This window comes from Esox lucius, chromosome 14 (assembly GCF_011004845.1).
Source record: "Esox lucius isolate fEsoLuc1 chromosome 14, fEsoLuc1.pri, whole genome shotgun sequence".
NCBI lineage: Eukaryota > Metazoa > Chordata > Actinopteri > Esociformes > Esocidae > Esox > Esox lucius.
Window position 1 is genome coordinate 21,197,130 of NC_047582.1, and position 21,382 is coordinate 21,218,511.

The following is a 21,382-nucleotide window of genomic DNA, read 5'->3' on the forward strand; positions in this document are numbered from 1 at the left end:
CTGCAAACACACAGGAATGAATGATTAACCTAAATTAGTGGTCACATCCTATGGTCAGTGGATGGATGCTAACAGTCTCTAGCCAGATACTAACATGCATCTGAGAAATCTCCAGTGATGTGTGTGAGCACTTTGAAACATTCACCCACACATGACTTCACACTTCTAGAAATCCAACGTATGTTAGACCTGCGGTGTCCTATGAAGGCCAAACAAAGAGACCACATAGTGCACCTTCCATGTGCTTGGTTTGTGTGCCAAGAGAAAACTCATAGAAAGTACTGTGATGCTTTGGATGGTAATGACCCATCGAACGGTCTTTTGTAGGAAATGTACTTGATAAAGTGCAAGGGGAGGAATACGCTTGAATACCACATTTAGTTGTGTTAGGACATGACATAAAAATGTATTCACTTTTGATTGATTTCGTTTTTGCCTCAGACCAACACAAAAAAAGTCAATGTGTCAAAGTGAAAAATGGAATCTACAAACTGTTCTAAAATACAAAGCAGAAAATAATTGATTGCATAGGTTTTCAGTTTTCACTTTGGTCAATATTTGGCCCAGGCAGCATTTACAGCAATGAGTCTATTTGGATAAGTCTCTTCCAGTTTTGCACATCTGGACTCAACAGTTTTAGCCCATACTTCTTTGCTAAATTGCTGCTCTCCATCAAATTGGATGGGGACTTTCGGTGAATAGCAATTTTGAACTCTTTCCACATATTCTTAATTGGATTGAGGTTGGACACAGTTTCACAGTGGGAATGGTGTTCCTGGATGCTCTGTTTTTGTGGATGCCCTGTTTTAGGCAGATTCCCAGTTGTGCCATTTCTCTCCATTTCTTAATAATATACTTTACTGTGTTGCAGTACAGCGCAGTTGCAATGCATTTGAAATGCTGTTATATCAAACCCCTGACTGGTATTTTTGAAACACGTCTGTGTGCTTTTGCCACAACCCGTTAGAGATCTCCACTAGAGCAGCAGATCCGGCACGTCAGAGTTCCGTAGTGGGATCTCTGTTACTTTTGGATTAACAGCCAATTTTAAAATGAGATATAGGCAATGTAACCAATCACAGCCCTCCTTTTACTTGCATCATTGCACTTTCTTCACCACGTTAGTAGAAAATAGATGATTATGTAGAACACCAAGCTAGGGAGACAAACTGCCTTGCTCAGAGACAGCCTTCTTTTTTTTTTTTTACCTTTGCTGACTCAAGGATTTGATCTAGTCTGGACAACCGTTTAACGCCACAGACTATATTTATATAAAAAAAAAATCTCCCCATTTGTCCTCAATTTAGTTGGTATCTTTTGTAATTTTGCCGGCAGTAGTTAGCAGCATAGCATCCTGCATCCCACTGTTGGGCTGCAGCTGAAGCTAAGCTTAAGTTAGGTTAAGTCCTAGTCTTTCACCCTGCTCGTTCAACCAGGAAGCTAGATGGATCAGCGTGTGGGAGGTCAGGCACCTTCAAATAACAACTACAGTTTGGCTTTCATTTGCCCAAACCACCTGAGGGAGTTGATAGAGCGATATGAGTTGCGATAAGTAGTGATGCTTGCCAACATGCACCAGCCCCATGGGGCTCCCAGCCACACGCCTGTGACACAATCAGGGCTCATACATATTGACTGTGCGGAGCACCTCATGACAGCTGTGCGACATGGGAGCCCTTCTTCATTGTTCTAGTTTCAAGAAGAATTACCCAGAGAGCAAAAGGAAGAGAGTAATACAGCAGTCAGAGCCCATTGAACATGTCCTTTCCTGTTTCCATTGGTTGCAGATCAGCTGGAAAACCACACTTTGAATGGAAAAGTCTAGGAATCACCAGACATCCTGAAGCTTGAATGGACCTCAGTCACTGGGATGGAGACTATAGGCCTACTGTAGTATACCATAACACACTGCTCTGCAGTGTATATTATATTAATTGAGGGAGTGATGGTCTAGGGTCAACAGATTCACTGACACCTGATTTAAGCAAAAAAGGGAGTAAGAAAACAAACAGAACTGTGCATGTTTCAAATAATTCAGATGGTGAGAATGTGCCTTGACAGCAAATGAATGGGCATCTCCCAGAACGGTCAAATACTCCAAACAGTACTCCCAAAGTAAAAGAGCTGACCACAACACACACAGAAATGGACACGGACCCACATGCACAAAAAGTACACACACTGCTGTAATCTGAAGCACTGGGTTTGGTCGTGCTGTGACAGAGACAATAATAAGAGGGAGTTTGGATCAGAAAATAGATGTTCTGAAAACAAACTGGTTCCCTATTTTTAAAAGAAATGGAGAATAACCTATGAATGGAAAACACTGGACTTCTGGTGAATATACAGAAGACTAACAAATATAATACTGATATGCACTTATACTTGAATAAATAGAAAGTCATACATACAGAATGCAATGACGGGTAGAGAGGAACCTACAAAATATTACATTTATAATTTGCTGAAAAACTGAATTTCAAAGAAATCAGTTGTTAGAGGGGAATAAGGAAAAGATGAACGAAAATAAAAACATGGCAGTGTTAGCACTAGACTGGAGTTTTTTTCATAACACCCCAAAGGCAAGTTCATACCTGTTTTTCCCTTCTATACACTCCCACACCTGCTTCTATTTCCTTCTTTTCCTTCAGAAGCAATAGATACTGTTTGGTTTCTGCCCCTCTCTCATCAGCATTGATGCACTTCTCTTGCATTTGAGAGGAAACTCAGTGCTATGACAAATTATTGGCATGTTCAGATTTGGCAGATGTTGAAAAGAAAAAAGTTAACCTGAGTGAACAAACACCATATTTTCATATATGTATTGAACAGAGGTATGCAACATCCAGTGTCCAAAGTGAAAAATGTATTGCCCCCATAGTTTCAGAGCTCTTGAGGATTAAACAGTTGCATTTTAAGCAATGCTCATGAAGAGATTGGCAGAAAAGTCATTTCTGGGAGGATTTCCTACCGTGCCAAACTTTCTCTGTTTGGATAATGTCTGTGTGGTTCAATGGAGCCCAGGAACCTTTGTAACCCTTTCCAGACTATTATGACTCAACTATTTTCCAGAGGTGTTCAGAAATGTATTTTCCCTGTGGCATTGTGTGTCTTTGGAACCTCTGAAAATACAAAACTTGATGATGACAAGGGTCAAAGTTGGTCCGATTTATTTAGGGCTCGACTGGCCCAAATCTGGCCTGATTGTTTTGATGTGGGTAATCAAACATGCAGTCTTCATGTGTGAAATAAGTTAATTCAACGAAATGAAAGGGATGATTAGGGTAAGATGTTTTAATACCTTGTTAAACAAACAAACTTCCTCTATACTTCAGAACCTCCATTAAAATCTCAAACTACTGCCACACGCAAGTCGGCTGATTCAGCAGCACAGCACGTCTCAAAAAATTTGAATATATACATTTTTGTGAAAAGAAATTCAAAGCAGTACTGACAATCAATGATCTAAAAAAAGTATTCATGCAAGATAATGTTTGTTTAATAATGGATAAACAAATCATACCAGGTTCTCTTGTCAGACGTATAAGTCATGCCTTCCATGACATGGCCAGTTTCTCCAAATCTAGTCATTCAGAATAACATTAGCTAGCTTTATGAAATGTTAAAATATGTTGGGCATTTAATTGAACTGTGCTTTGTGGAAGACCAATTTAATGTACTGCTGATATGCACATAATGTACCAAATAAAACGAAAGAGGCAACAGAATGTCTTGACTGCAGATTTTCCTCGGTTTCCTTTATTTTTTTAGTAACGTCTGAGGGGAGGATCCAATTGCTTTCCCTTGTGTTTTAAGGAGGAAAATGTCAACTTGAATACCAAATATAAAAAAGAAAAGGCATGTATCTCCATCCTCTCTTGAATGATTATATCACTTGTCTAATCCTAAGCCTAATAGCTATTAACAAGAGAAAAACAGATATCCACTAAATAACCAAAATAAAACTAACTTAATCTTGCTAACTATTTTAACCATACAACTTTGACCGGGCCTGCTATATTTAAGAGCTAAACTGGAGTATCCTACGCGTCAGACAAATATTAAAACACTCTCCTCTAAGCTCAGGTGGAACCTTACTGTGATGTCGCCGAGAGGATAAATCATCCGTTTATGTAATTCCGTCGTTGGCGAGGCATTGTGTGTGTTGTTACTTATTGCAACAATGTAAAGCAATGTTAACCGTGGGGATGCTGAATGTAGACCTTTTTCAGAGTTGGGACGGATGAAATCAACTGTCTTGCATCCCTCTTCACAATTTACACAAATATATTAAGCAACATTTTACACAAATAGATTAAGCAACAAGTCAAGAGGGAATAGCGGGGTATAAAGTGGAATTGACTCAATACTCTTATTGAAAAGGAAGAGCTTACCTGTAATCATCTCTCGCTTGCCCTCATCCAGGTGAGTTGAAATTACATCTCCCATGGCTACAGACCCTGTGATGAACTAACAATCCCCGTAGAAAGCTACCCCAGAAAAGGGGCAAAAGTGGATTCTCTGAATTTAGGAGATGGAGAAACAGGCCACAACAGCCTTCTGGGTATCACTTGGCCCTCCCCCGGTTTGAATTCAATGTTTCAAAAGCAAGTTCGCTTATCCTCGGGTAAGCGAACAAAACCTAGATTGACAGACATTTGCAGACGACCGTGTCGCGTTTACATCTGCTGAAAAGTTTGTGAGTGGGCTGGTTCATTCGATAAGACACACCCTCTGAAAACGATCACTTGTTCAACGTGTTGTTCAGCCTCAAGGGTGTGGCTTCTAGGTTGATAATATGCGGCGCATTCGGTCGAACGCAAGGTTTTGGAATGTTACAGATTCAAAGTGAACATGTCATTGTCACTAGCCAGAAACTAAGGTAAAATTGGGAAGAAAGGTTTCGCCTAACTGTTAGGCAGGAGTTTAACAGTGTGGTTAAAGGAGAATTGCTATCTCAACTCTGTGGTAGATCGGCAGACCGGTAGTGTTCCATAGCACAACTTTGAACAGTCATTACAAAATATGGTGTTGATTTTTACCCTTTAAAATGCATGGGATGAATTATAATCTGTGTTCAGTAAAATGTTTGGACAGAAGTACTATGTAGGATCCAAAAACAATGAAAACGTCTCTTGTTTTGATTGTCTTTGTTTCAGGATAAAATCCATAGAATACACATATGCATAGAATACACAGTGGAAATGGAAGAAAAAAAGAAAGATAAATAGAAAATTAATTAAACAACAATAGCAGCAACGATAATAATAGCAGTAGCACATATCAGCTGAAATCATAGTAAAAACATGCAGTTAAGTGCCGAGGATTTTCTATACCGGGCAATGAGGCAGCCAGTTAGGACTATCTGTGGTGCTGCAGTATTTTGAGAGAACACAGGTTACCATGATGTACCAGGACAAGTCGCTGGTTATGTGGACACAAAGGAACTTAAAACTGCTGACTCTCTGTTGATGTTGATGGGATTGCGTTCCCTCAACTGCTTCCTAACGTCAACAACAACTTTGTTTTTGCTGACATTGAGGGAGAAGTTGTTGTCCTGGCACCACGGTGCCAGTTCGTTCATCTTCTCCCTTTAGGTTACCTACTCCTTGGTTATCAGGCCTGCGACCAAGGATTAGTCTGGAAATCTGATGATGGGTTTGGTCATACAGTCGATGAACAGGGATGAAAGCAGAAGGCTGGGTACACCGCCCCCCCTAACCCCCCCTTCAAACAGAGGTTGTACCATGAGACCGTCCAGGCTTCAGTTCCACAGGGTGGTATCAGACTCAGTGCTCCATGCTTGGTGACGTGTTTTGAGGAAACAATAGTCTTGAATGCTGAATTACTGTATAGTCAGTGAGCAGTATTCTTGCATAGCTGTTCCTCTTCTCCAGGTGTGTTGCAGCCATTTGAATAGCAATGGAAATGTCATCCTGTGGATCTGTTAAGAACAATTCTTGGCTAATGTTAAGCCATGCTAATTTCACCAGCAGACAGGGATCGCTTCCTGGAACGTATTCTTCAACAGAAAATTAAAAGTAGTTGGACATGTTCCAATGAATTGACAAAAGTGCAACAGCATGTTTTGGTTGTTACAGCAGTATGTTTATTCATTTGACCTGAAAACCAGCAGTAGTGTAGTAGGGTTGCCAATAGAGTGATCACGCCCTCTCCTGGGAAGGAGACATTAGTGCAGAGGCTGTTATTAGTATTCTTATTTACAGTAGGCGTTATTATGAAATGTTCATTCATAATTGTATTCTTACCCATTTCATTAAAAAAAAAAAGAAATTGTATTCAAGCATATGGAATAGCACTGAACAGAAAAGATTTCAAACATCTGCAAGGGGGGCTTGATCCCACTTTGAAGCTACTTGTTAAAGTGCACTATTTATTTCAAGTAAACTGCTTTAACATTGTGTGCCACATAAGAATGATAATAAATGCTATTTGAAGTCAATATCTTATTTTTCTTTCATAGATCTAATTTATATTTTTCTCATAAAAGCTTATGGACGTGCATTAAACCGATTAGCAAAATTTGACAACAAATGTATTTTGTCATATGCAAATACGTTTTTATTTTTAAACAATAGTCGCAGCCTAGTGAAGAAGGCCTCAATGCAATATTGTGACTAAATTTTTTGTTACAGATATAACATAACATACTTAAGAAGGCATTTGGTAAATGGCCTGAATTTGCATACAAAAATATGAACATCCATATTCACAATTTCTATCATTTCCATCATAATTTCAGTTTCATTCCCATCAAAAGTCTTAAGTGTGTTCCCAATTACTTTGTTATGTGGGTCACTGCTACATTACCAAAAAAAATAAGTCTCAAAATTTCATCTTCTACGTTTAAAGAAAATGGTCTGGATAAAATGATTGGCTTATTTCTGGAGAATTCTAAATATTTACTGGGTTTGTATCCAATTTTTATCAATTGCCTTTTGTACTGGGGCACTTGAATGTGCGAAAGACCAGGCATATGTATTCCCAGGAGCCCAGGATCCCTGTCAATGGCCCTGTTCAGAGATTATATCTGGTCCAAATGGATTTGAAATGGTGTACAGCCCAATAGCCAGGGCTAAACTACAGTCATCTACCATGTCATGTAGATTTATTTCTTTGAAGTTATCTTTTACAACAATGCAATTTTAGGGAGTGGGTGATTGAGAGGTATGGGGTTGAGACAGGCAGGGGGCCCCAGGGGTGTGTCCCCAGTCTTCTGCTTTAATCCCTGTTCATCTATGACCAATACACAATAAGCAGGTAATAGTGAGAAGTCCACCTGAAGGTTTATGGACAATTCTGATTAAACAACAGCCTACATCATATTGTATAGGCGATATAACACAATTGAATGATCAGCTAGTATAGGCGAAATAACATAATTTAACTATCAGCTGAATAAAATTAATCTAAATGGACCTGTCTATAAAACACACAGCCTTCAAGTGCAAACAGGCCAAACAATATCCTACATTCGGTTACCTATTCAATCTCAATGACAGAGATCCACTACATAAACAATTAATAAGATATAAAACATTAAAAACGCTTAATGACACTGGCACTCCGGTAATAGGCTAATATAGCCACTGATATGGGGGCGGAGCGATGCGCAGTGACGTCTCCAATCGAAGGTCTGCAGTCCGCTTTGATGTGAGTTGTGCACATTCAGTCGAGCAGAGAAACGAGAGGAATACTGCAAAGGAGACGGAGGAAGTCAAGGGATAGAATACGGTCTAACACTCAAGAGCATCATGGCACCCATAGGACTCAAGGCGGTGGTCGGTGAAAGTAAGAATAACATTTTATATGAATACATTCTTTTTGACCCTTTGATGGACATAAGATCCATTGATACGCGTTGATGGGATGCACTGTGCGTTTTTTTCGGATAGGGTGAGGATGTACCCGTGTGACTGCGTGTTTTTCCTCAAGGATGCGGCTGGTTTGTTGTGCGCTGATGTAGACTGCCATTGTGCATCCGAGGTGATCAGCATGAGCCAGGGGCCAATAGCTGCGCAATTAATCCTAGGTCTAGAGCGATGAAGACATTACTGTTTCCGTGTTGCTGCGGTGATAAATAATTAAAAATCTAACTCTGGATGAGAATGTGCTTTGGTCGAGAAAGACACAAATACGCCCATACTTCAGAAATGAAAATGCAGTCTGCGCCTCAATGGGCGGGATTACAATGCGGTTTAAATCAAAGGCAATTTCTTTTGCTATTCTTTTTTGTTTAGGCACCACGTCAACCACACTGTCTAACATGTTATTATATAATTCAATGGAATTGACGATTTATCAGTAGTGCTGAGTCTTGAGCGCCAATGGGATTCCCCTATTTCTGCAATGACTCACCCGGATGATTGATCACCTGTGCAATACGATGCATAGAACATAATGCTTAAGGTTTAAAGATTCAAATTAAGCCTGAACGTACAGACGAATCTTAATTTGTAGTTGGCTATTATGATAAATAATGGCGGAGGTTCTGTCGAGTATATGGAGGAAAGGGACAGACACAGAAGGAATCCGCATTGAAATGGCAACACACCTTTGCCAATACGGGTTATATTGCTTTCATCCGCATAGCCTATTTAGGATGTAATGCGCCTTAGCACATGTGCCTAGCCTAATTGACTCACAGTTGCCTAAACTATGCTTGTAGGCTAGGCAGAATCGAGTGTTGTAACCGAGTAGTAAAACAGAATCAGCGTAGGTCTATTCTTTCAGAATAAGAATATATCGATGCTTGCTGTCCATGGATGTTTTAGGCAATGGAGGGTCTTTTGGTAATGTTTAATCGAAACTACAGTTAACAGCAGCCTAAATCACTGGAAAAATATGTCTAGCTCAAACACAAGCAAGATAGGTAGGCCTACGACGTGGTGAGGCATTGTCTTCAGCCTAAAGACTAAATATCTGTCATTTTAAAATAACATGTTCTTCTCGGTTAAAGGTTAACTAAATTAACTATTAACTCAAATCTAGCGGTTATTATGGACGTGTGTTTTATGAATCTTATAGAACCGTCATAAAAAATATCTTTGGATACCCGTGTCAATTTGATTAACAAGGTTTACTTCAATTAATGTAGTGCAATAGATGAAGCTAATTAACATAACAGCTTGATTCTCAATATTGATTAGGTTAGCCTATATACGCACCTCATATATTCACGCAGGCGCGCATGTGGTCGTTGAAGCCCAATACCCTGATTTGGCAGTGTGGCAAGGATGCTGAGTCATCGACTTTCGTTTATAGTGGATTCAAATGGATGTCATAAAGCCGTATGTGTGATGTGATACGAGCTCAATAGAAGATCGGGGTAATTTGGCTGCGGATTACACGTTTCAAAGCCATAGCCTTTGTAGGATCATATTCCATGAGCTTATAACACAGTCTTCAACAAAATGGCTAGTGTAAGTAGCACATGCATATTTAATGAAAGATACACTATGGCCTTGGCTGCAATATTGGCTAATTCTATATAGTCTAAATTGCACAGTACTGGTCATATTTGTGAAAAGACGAGCAGATGTTCCAACATCAATTAGATATCTCATTTACAGTGTGATAACCAATACCTCCCTGTCGATGAAGGCAGGGAGCGACGAATCGTGCACCTGCGCTCTGCTGAACTGGGGTGATGCTGATGAGATTGGCTCCTATTCGCGACAATACCGGCCCTCTGCAGCACGCGCAGTAGCGTCCTCTGTTGAAGGGGGAAGGGCAGCCCTTAGCGCCTCTCTCTCTGTCTCTCACACACGCGCACACCGCCTCCACCACTGTGAGCATAAATTCCATGAAGCAGTAAGCAACAAAGTGTGACTAGCGATAGGACCTGAAAGTCCCTAGATGTGTACATAAAATGTTGACATTAAAAAAAGTCTGCCTACACCTCTAAGTGAAATCCAATGGATCATGATTCTTTTGGCCTAATTTACTGTTGGAATTCATTTTCTGTCAAGGAGAATGCTTACTATGGTAGTCCAAACAGTCCATATATAAGACCACTGTTTTCTGGGGTTCTTTAAAAAACAAGATATTGTTGTTTTTCCTGCAAACATCAGTAGTTGTGAATTTAAAGACGAAAAGGTGAAGGCATGTCATCTCTGGTTTGTCTACACAGGTTGTGTGTCTATACTTAAATGCAGATTAAATGGTGTAGTGCTAGAAATTGTCAGATAGTGATGCATTTCTAAAATGAACAACATACTGATACTACATCTCCATTAAATAAATTCATTTGGCCGACAAACTTTATCTTAGTGGTTTCAAAGCACTGTTTACTTGCCAAATTGCTAACTGAGTAACTCAATGCTTCACCACTAAAAGTAGAAAATACAACCCTGTTTCCAAAAAAGTTGGGACGCTGCATAAAATAAAACAGAATGCAATGTGCAAATCATTTATACCTATATTTAATTTAAAATAGTACAAAGACAACATAGAAACTTTTGAAACTGGGAAATGTTATTGTTTCTGTAAAAATACATACCCATTTTGAATTTGATGCCAGCAACATGTTTCAAAAAAGTAGGGACAGGGGAATGTTTACCACTGTGTTGCATCACCTCTTCTTTTAACAACACTCTGTAAGACTTTGGGAACTGAGGAGACCAATTGCTGTAGTTTTGACAGTGGAATATTCTCCCATTCTTGCTTGTTATAGGATTGCAGGGGTCTCCTTTGCTGTATTTGTCATTTCATAATGCGCCAAATTATTTCAATGGGTGACAGCACCCGGACTCTTGTACTACGGAGCCATGCTGTTGTAATACGTGCAGAATGTAGTTTGGCATTGTCCTGCTGAAATAAGCAAGGCCTTCCATGAAAAATATGTTGCTCCAAAACTTATATATTGTTCAGCATTAATGATGTTGTCACAGATGCGGATGTCACCCCTGCCATGTGCACTAATACACACCCTTACCATCACAGATGCTGGCTTTTGAACTGTGCGCTGATAACAAGCTGGATGGTCATTCTCCTGTTTAGTATGGGGGAAGCGGCCTCCATGATTCCCAAAAAGAGTTTAAAATGTTGAATTGTCAAACCACAGGATCGTTTTCCCCTTCACCGCAGTCCATCTAAAATGAGCTCCAAAAGGCTGGACCCAGCCCTGGGAACTATATTGGTTCACAGCTGGAGGCCAATGGCTAGGTCATTTTGTATCTGTTTAAACTTGGAGCTTCCACATTATAGGTGTTGAATTCTTATGTAAGCAACATATTTCAATTTAGTGTTTACACATGTGTTCAAAATTCAAAAGGTTTATTTGTCATTTGCAATAACAAGTTATGGCAATGAAATGCTTGGTTTTCCTACTTATATATTAACAATAATTGTAATATATAAATAAGAAGATAACAAGATAACACAAACTATCAATAATAACATGATATGATTGGCAGATGAGCATGATATAAAGTGACAGGTGTGCATGGGACTATGGATGGAAGGGGGGAGGGGTTCCTGAATTGAGCAGCCTTATGGCCTGAGGAAAGAAACTGTCCCGTAGCCTGTTAGTTTTGGACGGAATACACACACGGCATACACACACACACACACACACACACACTCACATACAGAACGAGTCAATACTTTGGACATTTGTTTATTTTTATTTTCCACATTGTAGAATAATAAAGGCATGAAAACTGTAATAACACATTTGGAATCCTGTAGCAACCAAAATAGTGTCAAATAAAAAAAACATTCATAGTTTAGATTCTTCAATGTAGCCACCTTTGTGCAAGCTTGGCATCTTTGCACAATTTTGGCATTCTCTCAACCTGCTTTACAAGGTATTCACCTGGAATGATTTTCCAACAGTCTTGAATGAGTTCCCAGATATGGTTTGCGTTTGCTGGCTGCTTTTTCCTTCACTCTGCAGTCCAACTCGTACCTAATCATCACAGTGGGGTTGAGGTCATGTGATTGTGGAGGTCAAGCCATCTGATGCAGGGCCATCACTCTCCTTCTTTGTCCTTATGAAAAACAAGTGATAGCCCCACTAAGCGCAAACCCGATTGGATGGCGTAAGCTAGTTCAGTGCGCCTTGAATTCTAGATAAATCACAGACAGTGTCACCAGCAAAGCATCCCCACATCATCACACCTCCTCCATGCTTCACTGTGATAACTACACATGCGGAAATCATCAGTTCACCCAAAAATCTCAAATTTGAACTTTTTGTTAATTTCTTGTGTTTCTTGGCCGATGCAACTCTTTTCTCAATGGTGACCTTCAGTATTCGTTTCATTTGTGCAGTTCGACCATAAAGGCCTGATTCGCGCAGTCTCCTCTGAACAGTTGATGTTGAGATGTGTCTGTTACTTAAATTCTTTGAAGAATTTATTTAGGTTGCAATCTGAGGTGCAGTTATTTGCCGATTTCTGAGGCTATTTACTCTAACAAACCTATCCTTTGCAACAGATGTAACTCTGGGTCTTTCTTTCCTGTGACGGTCCTCATAAGAGCCAGTTTCATTATTGTTTTTGTGACTGCACTTTCTTGAAATATCTTTACATTATAATGTAAAGATGAATTGTTGTTTCTCGTTGCTTATTTGAGCTGTTGTGTCTTAATATGGAATACTACAGTACAGACATAATGATGGTCTTTTGTATACACCCTTTGTATACCCACCCTGACTTATTCATGAAAGAAATTCCACAAATTAACTTTTAACAAGACACCTCTGTTAACTGAAATGCATTCCAAAGATGGTTGCAAATAGTGTGCAAAGCTGTCATCTATGCAGAGGGTGGCTACTTTGAAGAATCTACAATATGAAATATATTAAGATCTGTTTAACACTTTTTTGGTTGCTACATGATTACATATGTGTTATTTCATAGTTTTAATGTCTTCTCTTCACTATTATTCTATAATGTATAAAATAGTGAAACAAAGCAAATAGAGTAGGTGTATTCAAACATTTGACTGGTACTACACGCATATACATTAGTGTTTTTTGCTCTAATATTTGCTGTCATTGTTTATAGTATCATTTGAGGTTTATTTTTATGTTCTTTTGCACAGTTGTAATTTTTTTTACATTATTGTATTAGTAATATAATAGTTTTTTCTCCTGTCTTTCAACTGTTGGCCTTTGACAGGCCTGCAGTTGAAGGGCAGGAGAAAACAGGATAAAACTGTAACCCATATGACGGATTAGGGTATAGAAGAGGAAGAGTGATGCAGGAGACAGAAGATAGAGGAGAGAGTGGTGGAGAAGACAGAAGATATAGGAGAGCAAGGGATGGAGAAGACAGAAGATATAGGAGAGCAAGGGATGGAGAAGACAGAAGATATAGGAGAGCGAGTGATGGAGAAGACAGAAGATATAGGAGAGCGAGTGAAGGAGAAGACAGAAGATATAGGTGAGCGAGTGATGGAGAAGACAGAAGATATAGGAGAGCGAATGAAGGAGAAGACAGAAGATATAGGAGAGCGAGTGATGGAGAAGATAGAGGAGAGCGAGTGATGGAGCGAGTCAGACAGGATTGTGTGAAGCCTTCATATCTTAGGCCTTTGGCCAGGTTGTCATTGAAAATGAGAATCCAGTTCTCAACAGTCTTACCTGGTGAAATAATGGTTAAATGAATACAGTTTTGTAAATACATCAGACAAGAGGGATGCCACACATCATGCTTCAGTTTGGTTGTGTCTGCAGTAGTACAAATGCACATTTCTCAGTTTTCATGTCTACAGGCTGAGTTAAGAGGTATGTTCTTCACCTAACAGGACAGTGGCAGTGAGAACAGAAAAAGGAGTAATGTCCATTGTGCCAAGCCAGAGAGAGACACAGCAGAACTAAGCCAAGGATCTGCAGTGACATCCAGTGATGTGGTCGTTTTTGTCCCTACTGTAGTGTCATTTTAAATCACACAGTCACACAGTTATGATCACCACAGATGTGTGTTTCAATTAAACATTTGCTTCCATGAACATCAGGAAAAAAAGATTACACTCTACGTGGTCTAGATAGAAAACCATTATAGGAATGTATATACAAACGCGCAAAATAGCATATTGCTATAAGATTATCTCATGACAGATTGAATGTGTCAATCTGGGAGTCATAAAATGCATCAAGGTGTTGTAGAATGGTTTTTTATTCCTTTAGTGTTTGGTGATTGAAATAATGGTTTGTGATAGAATTTGAGACTTAATCACCAACCACTAATTCAATTTTAGTCAATATTTGACTGAAGGACTAACAGATACCTGCAAATATGTATGTGTAGTATATAGCATAACGTTTTAGCCCTGATAACTAACTGTGCACATTTCTTTAAGAGTGTGATTCCGCAATGACATAACCATCTGTTTTACGAGTTTTCACAGCACGATACAGAGCACAGTACAAAACATGACAGTAGAACAGAGACCACTACATCGCCCCCCATTAACCCTGGGTGGCTCCCCAGTCAACTCTGTGGAGGCCTTTCACTTTCTGGGCACCACCATCGCCCAGGACCTCAAGTGGGAGCAGAACATCACCTCTCTTACCAAGAAGAGATTATTATTTTTTTTTTTACAATTCGCCATGTTTTTTCACTACACTGGATATTTTGTCAATAGCTTTATATTGCGCTCAACTGCAGAAGAGACTGGCAACACCAATTAGGGCAAAAGGACCATTGAAACGGAACCTTTTCTTTTTATATCGGCTGGTGGATTTTTCCTTGCCTTGATCTGAGATTGGTTACCTAACTACTCCTTCGAAAGGAGAACAAATTATAAAAGATGGAAGATGATTCATTTTTAGTCTCTCTCCCATCGTGTCTGCTTGCTACTACTACTAATACTACTACCACTACTGCCGCCACCATTACCATCACTAAGAAACTCTACTACTTCCACTTCTACTACAGTATGGGTGGATTTTCCAGACTCAGATTAAGTTTAGTTTGGGACTGAGAAATCAAGCGCAATGGAGTTCTCCTAGAGTAGGCTTAATCTGTGTCTGCAAAACTGTCTCTTCATTAATACACCTGCCAAAATAATTGGCATTAATATGGAGTTGGGCACGCCTTTGCTGCTATAACAGCCTCCACTCTCCTGGGAAGGTTTCCCACTAAATGAGGGAAAATTGGTGCAAGGATTTGTTTCCATTCAGCCACTAAAGCATTAGTGTGGTCGGGCACTGTTGTTGGGTGATTAGGTTTGGCTCACAGTTGGAATTCCAATTCATCCCCAAGGTGTGTGATGAGGTGGGATTCAGGGCTACTCTCGGTCTATTATCCTACTAATATATTATACAAATGAGCCTGAGGCTGATGTGAGAAATAAATCCAGTGTAGTCTAGTCAAGTCTAGTGGGATATGGAATAATATGTTTATGGTGCCTTCCTTCAGTGTAAAGTGAAGTAAGCGACAAGAGTGAAACCCACATGCAAAGAATTTACTGTTCTAACCACTAAGAAATGAACGATGCCCTTGCTAAAAAAACACAGTTAAAACACAGTTAAAACTTTTTCTGAAGCAATGTACGATCATTTTTGGGACTCTAACTGAAATACTGCGTCGTTATAGCTGTTGTTCGTGCTGCTACAATATCTGCTCTAATTCTTTTTCCTCTCACATTGTCTTGTTCCTCTCACATTTACCTTTGGTCCTGGCTGCAGCACAAGATCACCCTCTCATCCATTCACTCCCTTCTGTGACCCTCTGACAACACAACCCCTGGGGCTGGGAGTTTGCTGATCTGGGATCTGTGAGGCTGTGATGCTGTGACAGGTGGTTGAATAACAGTAGGCCTGGCCCACAGAGCGGACTGAGTTACTGAGTGGGTGTGATTTAGCTAGAGCTGTGGAAAGGCACTCTAAGATTTTGTTCCTGTAACTAATAACCAGGCCAGGGAGGGCTGTACTCAATATCTACATAATTGCAGACCACTCTCCTCAGTTTTTCAGTTTTAGTTTCACATACATACTTTTAGATATATATTATTACTGTGTTTAGTATACTTAATGACATACCAAATAGGACAAGAAAATCACATAATTCTTCTGGTTTATTATCGTTTTGTCTTTTCAAAAGTCATTTAAAATGTCAGCCAGAACCACACCAATCAAGCTCCTGATCATTTTAACTCAAACAGTTAAGAGTGAATGTCCCCCCTACTGTACACATATCCTCCAGGATCAGGGGATGGGTATTCCCTGCTTCAGACGATGACAGGGAAGATAGGAGGGACTGTCTTGCTAAAATAATGTCCGCCTGTCTCATTAATAGTAAGGGTATTACATTCCCTGGGGAGACTGATGCTGATGTCTAGAGAAAATGGGTCACATAATCATAGGCACTGACCCAACGAGGGAGTATAAGAACGGTGCATCTGATTATACTTCTTCAGTGTTTTGTGTATCTGTTTTCTTGCCTGCATTGTACTATATTTGCTTAAAATAGATGATTGGCATTTCATATTTAAGTTGTCTGATTACATAGAATGGTGAAGAATTGGCTTACCCAAATTGTTGACATTAAGCTAAAATGACTGTTTTCCTATGCCAATAAAAAAATCCTGCTTTTGAGTTCTTGTTACAACTTTTTTTTTTATTATAAAAGAAGGCGCATTTCTTACTCTTACATAGTTGAGTACAGGCTATTCATTTATACAAGAGTTGACTGATTGTGGATGCATAGCTCTAAACGTAGCAATATACAACAACAAGGCTTATATAATAGGCTTATTTTGTCACAAAACAGCAATCCAGGTAAAGCCTACTAACTTTACAGTTTCCCCCGCTCTTTTTGGAACGGATTCTAGTTTTTTAAATGTTGAACTGATGATTGTTCTATGTGTTGCATTATGCTGTGTTTCGATGCTATTGCTAGCCTAACACTGTGTTATATCCTCTTGCTAGGATGGTAATGCTCTGTGATTATGTAAGTGTAGGTGCCTCTCAATGCTGCTGGTTGACACAGCTGCTCTGCTGTGTTTGTTTAGGTTCCTTACTCCTCTTGATATGGCCCTGCAGTATTGTTCTGGCACACACAGGGGTCAAGGAAGAGGAACATTCCTAGAATGACCTTCCCTTCCTCTTAGGTGCTTTGTTCATCTGGATGTTTTGTATTTTGGGTATCCCATGTCCTGAAAAACAAAACTGCCATTTTGGTTCTTAATGAAACTTTTGTCTTTATTCAGTCATGTTTTTAACTGGCAGCTTGTGTCTCCGTATGAGAGAGAGAGGGTAAAGATCATTACACAGGACAAGGGACAGTGAGAGAAGGATATCCCCTGTGTTCCTACCACTCTGATTTCCTGTTTGCTGACATGGTTTCTTCTGGCTTAGCCTAGCTGGAAATAGACAAGAGCTGAATCCAGGTTTCACTCTCAGCCAGTGGCGTCGTTAGGCCTGGGTATCCGGGGCTATGTTTTTGACTGCGTACAGGGAAACAGACTGCGTACAGGGAAACAGACTGTGTACAGGGAAACAGACTGCGTACAGGGAAACAGACTGTGTACAGGGAAACAGACTGTGTACAGGGAAACAGACTGTGTACAGGGAAACAGACTGTGTACAGGGAAACAGACTGTGTACAGGGAAACAGACTGTGTACAGGGAAACAGACTGCGTACAGGGAAACAGACTGTGTACAGGGAAACAGACTGCGTACAGGGATACACAAACTGCGTACAGGCAAATAGACTGCGTACAGGGAAACAGACTGCGTACAGGAAAACAGACTGCGTACAGGGAAACACAGACTGCGTACAGGGAAACAGACTGCATACAGGGAAACAGACTGTATGCAGGGAAACAGAATGCGTACAGGGAAACAGACTGCATACAGGGAAACACCGACTGCGTACAGGGAAACAGACTGCATACAGGGAAACAGACTGTGTACAGGGATACACAGACTGCATACAGGGAAACAGACTGCGTACAGGGAAACAGACTGTGTACAGGGAAACAGACTGCATACAGGGATACACACTTTATAATTTCATAGCTAGGTAAACTATGTAGGTGAACTTTGTCCTTATGAATTACTACTGTCCTAACGTTTGCCATATAGCCTCCACACTTACTCACTCACACACAGACACACACACATCCTATTTCATCTGTAATAAACCATCTGTATTCGTGTGTACACCCAGATGTTGCGCAATGCTGCTCCATAGAGCTTAGTGGTATAATACTGTTCTATATGGAGACAGGGCACAGTCATCCTAACTGGATTCATCCCCATACTGCAGCCAGATGGCTAACAGCAGCGATCGAGCTAATAACGCTGCGACACACAAACATGGCCGCCTGCCGTAGCTTGATCCACAGACCAGCAATAGGCCTTTTCATATTGCAACAAAGAGCAACTGGAGCCACTGGCAGTCAAACAAATGTAAAGCGTTTGTCTAAAATACATTAATAGTTTCAGAGAAAAAAAAATTTATCTGTCAAGATGTGTGTTCTCTGCATACAGGAACATGTATGTGTATTTCTGTTATGGAATCAAAATGGCTTCGGTCGTTTTTCGAGGGAAATTGCATGAAATGGCAATTTCCTTGGTGCCTTTTGTCTCATTGATGAAGGCAGCCTTCCATTTTGCTAACTACAGTGTGAGATACAGTGGACATTATGCTTTCTAGATTCTTCCCTCCAGTGACCACATTAGACACAGGCAGCGATCTAGTGGCAATGCTAATCTCTTGTGGCTTTATGCTCTATTTCAAATCACATCTTGATCTGCCACTACGCTGTGGGCACTTTTGCTCACCACAAATAGCATTTTGCCTATTACAACGTAAATACGGAAGAAAACGGTTTTCAACCAGTGCATACCTAGGTGTTTGGAGCTAGCTGCACACATGGAGCCCCAGGATCACAGACCTCCATTTGAGGCATGCGTATAGTATACTAAAGAATCTGAATATGGTTGACAGTGTGTGAGTGTTCTCACACGCAGACAAAATCCATTGACAATATCGAAGTAAAACCTGGCCTGCGTGATGATGTACAGTTAAGCTCAAAAGTATTCATACCCATGCCAGATTTTGAGCCATAGTACATTTTTATTTGACCAATAGGTTTCTTCTGGCTGGAAGTGACATAAACAAGTGACAAAAAATGGTAAGACATTGTGCTGTTCTACTGCTGTTCAGCTGTTCTCAATATACAGGTGATTAGAATGCTCTCTCATGGTGGAAATTACAACACCATTTTAAATGGTATAGCGACTTGCATTTTCTCAAAAATGTGCAACTATTTCAAGCGGTATGAATATTGTTGGATATGGCATTTTTCGTAAAAAAAAATAGTTACCTTACTCATTTGTATCTCCAGCCCAATGTCTTACCGTGTTATGTCACTTGTTTATGTCATTTCCAGCCAGAAGAAACCTATTGGTCAAATAAAAAATCCACTATGGCTCAAAATCTGGCATGGGTATGAATACTTTTGGTCTGTAGGGAGGCTGGGAGGAGCAGAGAAGTGCTGTCCAATACGAGCATATGGGTCAGTGTGCTGGGTGGTGGTTCACTGCAGGGATGTCCTGTCCATCTGGCAGCATTCTCAACACTGTCATACGCTAGGGATGCACTGTTAAAACATTATTGGATGGTACTTATAGTAAATATTCTTATATGAAACAGTCGGCCAATACCAATGTTCTGTCATTTCTGTACTTGCGTGCAACAATGCTATGGAATATTACATTTCTGATGATGCTTTCAATTTCAACAAATGCAAATTCAGTCATGAAATAGTTATCTTATTAAATATTCCAATAATGAAAGACTCACAAAAATAAGCACAATTAATAGAAAAATTATATATTATATGATAATATAAATGCACATTCTTGTTTTATTATTGTACATTATACAATGCTTGGATATACATTAAGTAAACAACATTTCAGATTAAGAAAAACAATGGGGCACATGATTTGATCAAAGGAAAAAAAATTATAATAGACATTTCTGTTCATATTGAGTCGCTATTCAAATGAAAGCACCATCGTTCTGCAATAATTGGCCATTTTAAATTAAGTGACTGATACTGATTAATACATTTTTTGGCTTTATTTTTGGATACCCATTGCTGGACAATAGATCGGTGCATGTAACGTGTTTGTATGTGTGTGAATCTCTCAAAATGACCACTGTTTTCATGGCCTTGTCCCTAGAAGCATAAGATTGAGTGTGAGAGAGCGCTCCTTTGACTCCAGTGCTCCACTGTCACTCCATGGAAACAGCCCGCTGCCTGTCAGGGACATCAAATCAGACCCGGAGGATTGCTTCATATTATTAACCTGTACTTACTGCTCAAATCCAAACACTGAGAGTTTTGACTTTAAAGTGACCAAGATGAAATACAGGGGACAAATACAATGTTCTGACTTGTTTTACAGAAATTATGAATGATGTCATCAAGAAGGTGAAGAAGAAGGGCGAATGGAAGGTGAGGGGCTCATGTTGTACTGCAGTCAACTCTGTTTTCACAGAGAGAGTAATGGTGTCCACTGGGCCCTGAGGACGTAGAGGAAGATAACTGCCAAATCCTATCCCTCACAGACAGTCTACAATAAATGTATATTCATCATTAGTGTTAAAAATGTATGTGATATAGGAACGTTAGGAAAAAAGTAACACTGGGTGTTTATTTTTCAAACGTAAATGGTTGATTTGTGAAAGATTTCTGCTCAACGACAACCTTTAACAATTTCACTGAAGGTTTGGTAACCGAATGACGGGTCTTGTTGTTGTTTGCATCCACATTCCTCTCAAAGTGTTTATGGTTCTGTAACGTCTGTGGAGATTTTTCAAATAGGTTCTTTGTACCGTCATTGTATGTTTTGTTGACATACATTTCCAAGTGTCTCAGGGTCACCCTGTCACCATGGAATTTCTCAGTGTCTGTGTTTCTGAGGCACATCACAAGGTTAAACGTGGATTCTCTCTCTCTTCTCAGGCACTGATTGTGGACCAGCTGAGCATGAGGATGCTCTCCTCCTGCTGCAAAATGACAGACATCATGTCAGAGGGAATCACCAGTAAGCACTTTGCCCTGTTTGAACCTCATCTGCCTCCATTGTTTTACTGTACACACTGTAGCTACCGTTTGGCTAGCATGACTCAGCCACCAGCAGACATGACATAACCACATCTCTCCCCACCTGCCCTTCCTCCCATCTTCCTTTTATAGTCGTAGAGGACATAAACAAGCGGAGAGAGCCCCTTCCCACCCTGGAGGCCATCTATCTGATTACCCCCACTGACAAGGTACAAACAACACACAAACGCACACTTCGGCTGTCTTCATGTTTGGAAACGTGTCTCCGGCAGCGTTTGTTTCCTCACTGCACGCGTAGACCATATGCCATTGTTCTCTGTG

At 40.1% G+C, this 21,382-nt stretch overlaps 2 protein-coding genes across 3 annotated transcripts in view; one reads left to right on the forward strand and one right to left on the reverse strand.

The window, feature by feature from the left end:
- Positions 1 to 4,738, reverse strand: part of niban2a (niban apoptosis regulator 2a) — a 32,656-nt gene extending 27,918 nt beyond the window's left edge. The window contains exon 1 of the mRNA XM_010877652.5: positions 4,395 to 4,738. Within this exon, the coding sequence (XP_010875954.2) occupies positions 4,395 to 4,449 (55 nt within the window). The 5' untranslated portion in view covers positions 4,450 to 4,738. The remainder of the gene's footprint in view (positions 1 to 4,394) is intronic.
- A 2,925-nt stretch (positions 4,739 to 7,663) lies between these two features.
- Positions 7,664 to 21,382, forward strand: part of stxbp1a (syntaxin binding protein 1a) — a 28,354-nt gene continuing 14,635 nt past the window's right edge. The window contains exons 1-4 of one of the 2 annotated variants that reach the window (XM_010877650.4): positions 7,664 to 7,812; positions 20,400 to 20,449; positions 20,960 to 21,041; positions 21,194 to 21,270. In XM_010877650.4, coding sequence (XP_010875952.1) covers positions 7,776 to 7,812; positions 20,400 to 20,449; positions 20,960 to 21,041; positions 21,194 to 21,270 — 246 coding nt within the window. In that variant the 5' untranslated portion in view covers positions 7,664 to 7,775. The remainder of the gene's footprint in view (positions 7,813 to 20,399; positions 20,450 to 20,959; positions 21,042 to 21,193; positions 21,271 to 21,382) is intronic. The other variant, XM_010877651.4, reaches the window with a different exon arrangement.